The sequence below is a fragment of the Humulus lupulus genome, chromosome 6 (genome assembly GCF_963169125.1).
Source record: "Humulus lupulus chromosome 6, drHumLupu1.1, whole genome shotgun sequence".
In the NCBI taxonomy this organism is placed as follows: domain Eukaryota; kingdom Viridiplantae; phylum Streptophyta; class Magnoliopsida; order Rosales; family Cannabaceae; genus Humulus; species Humulus lupulus.
Window position 1 is genome coordinate 208,534,729 of NC_084798.1, and position 9,020 is coordinate 208,543,748.

General features: G+C 35.6%; 1 protein-coding gene across 2 annotated transcripts; it reads left to right on the forward strand.

Moving 5' to 3' along the window:
• The first annotated feature begins 3,808 nt into the window (after nucleotides 1-3,808).
• On the forward strand, nucleotides 3,809-8,555 carry LOC133783064 (protein SUPPRESSOR OF MAX2 1). 2 transcript variants are annotated; one of them, XM_062222595.1, is made up of 3 exons: nucleotides 3,809-5,782; nucleotides 6,103-6,397; nucleotides 6,492-8,555. In XM_062222595.1, exons 1-3 carry the CDS (start codon nucleotides 4,539-4,541, stop codon nucleotides 8,196-8,198), a joined length of 3,246 nt encoding a protein of 1,081 aa, XP_062078579.1. In that variant the 5' UTR covers nucleotides 3,809-4,538; the 3' UTR covers nucleotides 8,199-8,555. The 2 variants fall into 2 exon arrangements, with proteins under 2 accessions (XP_062078579.1, XP_062078580.1); XM_062222596.1 differs by having other exon boundaries at nucleotides 3,811-5,782; nucleotides 6,106-6,397.
• Nucleotides 8,556-9,020: the final 465 nt, after the last annotated feature.

Consider the following 9,020-nt stretch of genomic DNA (forward strand, 5'->3'; position numbering starts at 1 on the left):
ATTTAAGTTTATATTAATATAAATTGTGTGTGGTAAAAATTTTATTTTCAGTTTTCTTAATCACAAAAATAGAATTTTTTATTTTATTTTTATTTTTTGCTTTATAAAAATAATAATGTGTTTGGTAAAAGTTTTTATTTTTTGTTTTTAAAAATAAAAAACAGAATACTTGTTTGGTAACTCGTGTTTTGTTTTTTAAAAGGAAGAGATGAACAATCATCACGTGAGGTTGAAAAAAAAAAAAAAAACGAAAGCTTTTTTTTTTAAAGCTCAAAAATTATGTTTTCAAAATTTGATAAATTTTAATTAAAAATAAAAAATAAAACTTGAATTACCGAACAATTTTTTTTACTTTATTATCAGATTTTTAATTATTTAATAAAAAAACTACTTATAAAATAATTACCGAGCAGGACTATAAGTATTAAATATTTAGTCTTGTATTAAATATTATTATAATAATATTTTATAATATTTAAATTTATATTAATATAATTATTAAATATATCATGTATTATATATTATAATTATAATATTTTATAACATTTGAATTTGAATTTATATTAATATAATTAATAAATATTTATTAGTTTTAAATGTATATTTCATTAAATATTTAGAATATTTTATTAAAGTTAAACAAACAAATTTTTAAAATCAATAATTTTCGCTATTTATACACATTTTTTATATAGAAGAGATATATTGACACAATATAGTGTACTTGATTTTTCATGGCTAGAAATTAATTGATGTAGTTAGTTAGTTGTATGTTTTACTCGTGGATTTTTTTAGGTCTTTTTACCAATGTTTTAAGTTGGCTTATGAAACCTTTTTTGTTTTAGTTACTTTTAATATTTGTCATTGAAAAAATATATTAAAAAATTTGAGGAGTAGAAGTGACACTAGATTCATTGTATGAAAAGTATGATGTTTTATTTAAGTTTATAAAGAAAAAAAACAGTTGAAAAGAAGTTAGTTGAGAGAGCATTCTTTTTTACCAAATTTATTAGTGAAATTAATAAAAATGCTATTTATACGCATTAAGAAATTGCATATTTATACGCATTAAGAAATTGCATGGAGTTAAAATAAAACTTATATAATTATGTCCGTTTCATATATATTTTGATTAAAATATAATGAACCCATCTTTAATTATTAAAATATTTGATGTAAATTTACGAATTCGGAATATAATTATTAAGGTATGTAGAATTTAATTTAATTTTGCTTATATTATAAGAGACAAATATGAATTATTTTTTCACCTAAATTATGGTCTTTGTAGAGTCTTGTTCCCTTAATTTTTTTATGTTGCGAAAATTTCTTCGTACTATAGCAATCAATGAAAACGTCTCTTTTATTGCAAAATGTTCATTTTTTTAAAGTTGTTTGTTGGTGTAGTACTGATGTATCGTTAGCGTAACACAATTTGAGAGTCCAAGTACAGGGCCGGCCCTGAAAAAAAGTGGGCCTAAGACGGTTTTAATAAATTTGAAAAAAATTGGCCATTTTGTATATGTAATTTTTTTATGTAAATTTTTAATTTTTTTTTTCTTTGAACATTTACATGATATTTTTGGGCCCTGGGTAGGCACGGGCCTAGCCCGCCTATGCCCAGGGCCGGCCCTGTCCAGGTAAAAAAATACATGCATAGATAGTGATCTAATAACAAATTCAATAAATATGTATATGCATTCTTAGAGTTAATGTTTGCATGCTTTATAGGAGTGTTCACAAAATTTTGCAATTTGCCCAACCTGATGAACCCGACAAATCTAAACCCAAAAAAATCGACGAAAAACACAACCCGATTTCATTGTGTGATATTTAAAATTTTAATTCAATTAATGCTTTAGAAATATTTCTCAAATGTATAAATACATAAATAAATTGAATATTGTCTTTAATTAATTTATAATAAATCTAAACTAATTCATAAAATAAATATCTATTTTCTTTTTAAGTTTATCTCCAAACTTTTTAATTTCTCTTTAATACATTCAAAAATATATTTTGTATAGAATTTGGACATTAAAATAATTTAATTAGAAATTTAGACTTTAGCTAAAATAAAAAGTTAGGTGGATTGGATAAGTTAACTTGGCTATGCCACTCAAATATATTGGACAAGTTCAAGACTAGGTTTTGGTTAATTCGACAGATTACAAGTTGATAAATGTGCAATTTGACTTTGAGATTGGACGGGTAAAAACTTCCTCAAATTTGACCAATTTGACCAATAAACACCCTTAATGTTTAGTGCCAATAAACTTGATTTCGGTTAGCTTTAATTAGTTAATTAGACCCTTAACTGCAACTATATTTGTGACTTGTGACCACATCATCAAATTATTTAAAAAATGAACGAAATACAACAAAAATAGCATTTGCATGTGCTGCAATGGTTGCTAATTTTAAAATAATACATTATAAGTGGTGGGGATGAAGTCAGTCAAAATTTATAATAAAAAAAACTAAAACAATGTTTTTAAAATTATAAATAAATAAGGTTAGTATGAGATAATCTATATTTGTATCTATTTCATTTATTATAGGGTTGTTAAAATAATAAAATAGTGCTACATTATGTGTACCATCCCTAATCACACATTGTAGTTAATTTAAAATTTAATGTGTCTAATGATGTGGGACCTTGATCAAACATGTATAGGTCCCACATAATTAGCCAAAGATATATATGATCTTATGAGACAAACGTATCTCTCCTAATATATTTTTATACAAAGAAATTATGTAGTGGAATGAAAAGAGATACTCTACTAAATGTGTGTATACAATTATAATACATGAATAAGATATTTATATGTGTGCAAATACCTTTTTGGTGAATAAATAATAAGTGACTATTCCATTTCCAATTTGAAGTAAATACATTTGTCCATGTAAGACTAGTTACTAATAATAATGTACCAAAACCTAGGCCTATAGAAAGTGCACATAATTATTATTAATATAGTATAGGAGGCTATATATATATTTATATTTATATAGTTAATGTGTCTAAATTTGCATGCTTAAAAATAAAGACCAAAGATTGTGATTACATAAAGTATGAGAGAGTTAGTATGAAAAGGTAAAAGCCGGTGCCGTGTGAAAAGCAAGAAAATTGTTAAAGGTCCAAAAAAAAAATTAAAAATTTATATAAAAGGACAGTTTTTTTTTTCTTGTTGTTTAGGTCCTTCCTTATCATTTCTCCTAAATAAATAAATAATTTTTTTTTTCTTGTAAACAAACAAAGGACAGTGATAAAAAAGAAGAAAAGGCAGTCAATTCATAGTCATGAATATATTTTTTTTAAAAATTATGAATAATATAAAATTGATCTCTTTAGACTTACTCCTTCACTATTTCTCTCTCTTCAAAAAGTGAGTGTCTCTTTCTCACTCCATTATCTCGAATGAACTGAAATATATTAAATAAATACTATTACAATAACAAAAAAAAAAAAAAGTAGCCCAAAAAAAGCCAAATAATAATACTAAAAACAAAGTAAAAAAGATTGACTCAAAAAGGACAATACATTAATAAAAATTATAAAACGAATAAAAATGCAAACTTTTTTTTTGGGGTGTCTAAAAAAATACTCTACGTGGGTATGGGTTGAGATTATTTTATTATTACCATCATATTATCACTTAACAAGAGTGTAGTTAGTAGTATTATTTATGGAAAAAAAAAAGAAAAAAGTTGGGTCAGGTATAATTTTTTTTAAATGGGTATGCTTGCTTGGCTTTATGGATATTTTGAGTACTCTTATATTCACATATAGATGGATAGAGATAGAAAGCTGAGAGATCAGAGAGAAGAGAAAAGAGGTGGTGAGATGAGGAAATTCTTGTGAAGAAGGGGATCTGATCTTTCCTTTTCGCGTTGAATTCTCTTCTATAACTTTCTGTGTTTACAAACATACATCTGGGAGAATTATATATACATATTTATATGTATAGAGAGAGAGAGAGAGAGAGAGAGAGAGAGCTGTTACTTTCTCTTGATTTTTGTTTGTGTTCGTGAAAAGTTAATTTTTGTGATTCATTTTCCTATTTTTTTCCTTTGCCACACCAATAGCTCCACCTCTAAAGAAAAATGCAAACCTTGTCTAATAATTTCGAAACCTTTCACACCCTTGAGAGTATAAAGTTTTGATTTTTATTTCTGGATTATTATTATTATTATTATTATTGTTATTATTATTATTATTATTAATTTACATTTTCCCTTTTTCTTTGAATTTTCTCACATTCAGAGCATTAAATGGTCTTTTGTTCTTTTCTGCAAGAACCCAATACAAAACAAAAGCACGGAGTTATCATACAAAAGAGAAAAACTTAAGAGCAAAGGAGAAAGGGCCTCCTCTCTCTCATCAAGACTCAGACTTTTGTTCTGGGTTTTCTTCTAAACAGAATTCCAAACCAGAAAGAAAGAGTTTATATATATATATAGGGAAAGTTCGGTTTTGGTTGATTTGAGTTTGTGGACGAAGAAGAAGAAGGAAGAGGAAATAAATATTATCAATGAGAGCCGGATTGAGTACGATCCAACAGACACTAACGCCGGAGGCGGCGAGCGTTTTGAACCACTCGATCGCGGAGGCGGGTCGTCGAAATCATGGCCAAACGACGCCGCTTCATGTGGCGGCGACGCTACTCGCTTCGCCTTCTGGTTATCTCAGGCAAGCATGTATAAAGTCACACCCTAATTCATCGCACCCACTTCAGTGCCGGGCTTTGGAGCTATGTTTCAGCGTGGCTCTGGAGAGACTTCCCACGGCCCAAAACATGAGCCCCGGGATGGAACCACCAATCTCCAATGCGCTCATGGCGGCGCTTAAGCGCGCCCAGGCTCATCAGCGCCGTGGTTGCCCGGAACAGCAGCAGCAGCCCTTGCTCGCCGTTAAAGTTGAGCTTGAACAGCTCATCATATCGATACTCGATGACCCAAGTGTCAGTAGAGTTATGCGTGAGGCTAGCTTCTCTAGCCCCGCCGTGAAGGCCACCATAGAACAGTCTTTGAATTCTTCAGCTGCTGCCGCCGTGACTGCTAATTCGGCCCCAATTGGATTGGGATTCCGTCCCGGTGTGACTGCCACGGCACCACCAAGTCGGAACTTGTACTTGAATCCTCGTTTGCAGCAGCAGCAGCAGGGGAGCGCCGCCCAATCTGCGCAGCAGAGAGGGGAGGAGGTAAAACGGGTTTTGGATATACTTGTCCGGACCAAAAAGCGCAACCCGGTTCTGGTCGGTGATTCTGAGCCAGAGGCGGTGATGAAGGAGCTCCTTAAGCGTATTGAGAACAGAGAATTGGGCGAAGGGTCCCTCCAAAATGTTCAAATTATTCATTTGGAGAAGGAACTTTCCCCTGATAGGACTCAAATACTTGGGAAAATCAAAGAGTTAAGGGGTTTGGTAGAATCCCGGATCGCCAAATCCAATGGCGGAGGGGTAATTCTTAACTTGGGTGACTTGAAATGGCTGGTGGAGCAGCCTCCGGTGAGCTTGGCAGGAGGTGTACCGACCTCTGGGGCGGTGCAGCAACAACAGATTGTGTCCGAGGCAGGGCGTGACGCCGTGGCTGAGATGGGGAAGCTTTTGGCTATGTTCGGAGATAACGGCGGCCCCGGACGGCTTTGGCTGATCGGAACCGCTACTTGTGAGACTTATTTGAGGTGTCAAGTGTATCATACTTCAATGGAGAATGATTGGGATCTACAGGCTGTGCCAATTGCTTCCAGAGCTCCTGTTCCGGGATTGTTCCCCAGGTACTTTTTCCCTACTCAAATTTCATGTATTTGGTTCTTGTTTTTTTTGGCTCTTACTATGAAAGTCAGAGTTGACTCACTTTTATTAATCTATAAAGGAATTAGAGATTTCATTTCTTATAAATGGCAATCCAGAATTGCTGTACATGGAACCTCTACTTTTAAGTTTCTTCTTTGGAATGGGAGAATATGATCTTAATCACAAATTTAATGTTGTATTTTAAGAACATTATCGATTTAGATATAGATGTTTAATTGATCCTGTTTAATGCATACTAAAAACACTTTCTTTCTTTCTTTTATTGATCTTTTCCTTTTAGCAGGCTTGGGACCAATGGAATTCTCAGTAGCTCAGTCGAATCTTTGTCCCCTTTGAAAAACTTTCCAACAACAAAGCTTGGTCCACCTCGGCGTTTGTCTGAAAATATGGATCCATCTCGAAGAGGAGGAAGCTGTTGCCCCCAATGCAATTCAAATTACGAACAAGAGTTGTCCAAACTTATTGCCAAGGAATCGGAGAGATCGTCGTCCTCCGAGATCAAATCGGAAGCAAACACCACACGGCCGGTGCTTCCTCAATGGCTGCAGAATGCTAAAACATCGGATCAAACACAGGTGAGATGTTATGAACAAGCTGATCAAAAGTTGTTTGAGCAAAGACACAAGCTTTATTTATTGACATTGTTCTTTCTTTTGTGGTATTGTGTAGACAAAGAACCAAGAATTAGTCTTGAAGCAAAAGACTCAGGAGTTGCAAAAGAAATGGAACGACACATGCTTGCATCTTCATCCTAGTTTCCATCACCATCATCATCAAGCCCTTGGCTCCGAGAGATTGGCGCAGATGACGCCTACGCTGGTGTCGTCTCTTTCGATGACCAGCTTGTACAATCAGAACTTGATCGGGCGCCAACCTTTCCAACCTAAGCTACAAATGAACAAAAGCTTAGGTGAAACTTTGCAATTGAATACAAACCCAGTTGTGCTTTCAAGCCAACAGTCACAAGAGAAAACAGTTTTGCCACCAGGAAGCCCTGTTAGGACTGATTTGGTTCTTGGTCAAACAAAAGTCAACGGTGTCACAACAGAGCAAACTCATAAAGAGAGGATCAATGATTTTCTTGGGTGCATTTCTTCCGAACAAGAGAACAAGTTCGTTGATATCCCAAGAGATGACAAGGTTGCTTGTAAATTAGATGCAGACTCCTTCAAAAGACTCTCAAAGAGTTTGGCGGAGAAGGTCTGGTGGCAGCCCGAGGCGGCGGTCAGTGTGGCGGCTACTATGACGGAATGCAAGTTGGGCAACGGTAAGCGCCGTGGTGCAGGGTCGAAAGGTGACATGTGGCTGCTTTTCATTGGGCTAGACAGGGTCGGGAAGAAGAAGATGGCGTCTGCTGTTTCGGAACTGGTTTCTGGATCAAGTCCCGTGATGATCAGCCTCGGTTCGAGGCGGAGAGATGGGGAGTCTGAGATGAGTTTCAGAGGTAAAACAGTGGTGGATAGAATTGCTGAGGCGGTTCGGAGGAACCCCTTATCGGTGATCGTTTTGGAAGACATTAACGAAGCTGATATGCTTGTTCGAGGGAGCATTAAGCGGGCGTTGGAGAGAGGCCGTATGACTGATTCTCACGGTCGTGAAATCAGTCTTGGAAATGTTATCTTTATCCTCACGGCAGAATGGTTACCGGAGAATCTCAAGTACTTGTCCAATGGCGAGTCCATAAACGAAGAAAAACTCGCCGGGATAGCAAAAAAGGCATGGAAGCTGAGACTTTCAGCCTCTGTAAGGACCTCAAAACGACGAGCTCATTGGCTCGACGACGATCGAAGACCGACGAAGCCAAGGATGGAGACGAACTCAATGGCGTTTGATCTCAACGAGATGGCAGCCGGCGATGCCGATGATGATAAAGCAGACGGGTCGCATAATTCAAGCGATTTAACGATCGATCACGAAGATAATGAATGTGGCCTCATCATCAACAACAACAGAAGACCGTCATTGGTCGGCGGAGCCTCGTCGATGCCACGGGAATTACTCGAAGCAGTAGACGACACCATTGTTTTCAAGTCTGCTGACCCGCACGCCATGCGCAGCGGCATCACCAACTCCATAGCCAAGCGATTTTCCGCCGTTGTCGGAGATGGGTTTTCGTTAGAAGTGGATGAAGACGCGACGGAGAAGATCTTGAGCGGTGTGTGGACTGGCCGGACGAGTTTAGAGGAATGGACTGAGAAAGTCCTTGTTCCGAGCTTCGACGAGCTGAAGTCAACCCTTTCCGGGTCAACAACGGACGAGTCGATGGTCGTTAGACTCGAAGCCGAATGCGAGTCCGACCACGGCGGAGTTGGCGGCGACGGGAGAGAAAATTGGCTTCCCATTGGCGTCAAAGTGGTGGTGGCTGCCGATGCCTGAAGCGATGGCATATGGGCAAAATTGGTATTTTGCTATTTTGTTTGGATAGAAATGTAAATATGGTCAACTGTTTGGCGGGTAGTCAAAGTACATTTGGAAAAGTCAAGAGAGAAAAAAAAAACCGTTATAAGAGGGAAAAAAAAAGACAAAAGAGACACGTTTGGATTAAAAACTCAAACCAAACAGTCCCTCTCTTCTTCTTCTTCTTCTTTTTTTGGGTAAATTTAAATAGATTATTAATTAATTTCTTTCTTTTTTTCTTTAATGTTAAAAAATTATAGTGTTTAATAGTGATTAAAAATATTTATTAATTACGTGGAACGTTGATTAATAAGATGAGGCATTTATTTCTTTCTTTTTCCTTTTGTTTAACTCTCTTTTCATTTTATTTAAATTACTAAAACACCCCTGGTATAAAAGACGTGGCACTATCGATATCGTTGTGAATCTCACTATCTGGCACGTGGCCATGCAACCACTTTCACGTGGCTCCTCATCTAGACGGTTAGGATTCACTCCAAAAGACGAAATCATAATAATAATAATAAATTGACGTGTTGATGGGATTTGATCACGTGTGGGCGCATCATTACTCTACTATGTACGTCTCATTCATGGGATTCATATGACCGTTAGATGAGATGACTTTATTAAAGTCAACCTTTGCATCAAAGGTCAAGGTCATCCATTGCAGAAATGCATGACTTTTGCTTTCCTCTTAATTTGGTAAGAGCATACGATTATTTCTCCTGCCATGAAAATATTAATATAAACGTGTAACGGACGCAAGTCCAAGCTAAATTGTAGTGGGATGTGGGGTAG

Bases quoted from the DNA above. Each gene is read 5' to 3' on its own strand.
- LOC133783064 (XM_062222595.1), top strand. From the start codon at position 4,539: ATGAGAGCCGGATTGAGTACGATCCAACAGACACTAACGCCGGAGGCG. The intron at 5,783-6,102 runs GTACTTTTTCCC...TTTTCCTTTTAG, and splicing joins GTTCCGGGATTGTTCCCCAG to CAGGCTTGGGACCAATGGAA. The intron at 6,398-6,491 runs GTGAGATGTTAT...GGTATTGTGTAG, and splicing joins AAACATCGGATCAAACACAG to ACAAAGAACCAAGAATTAGT.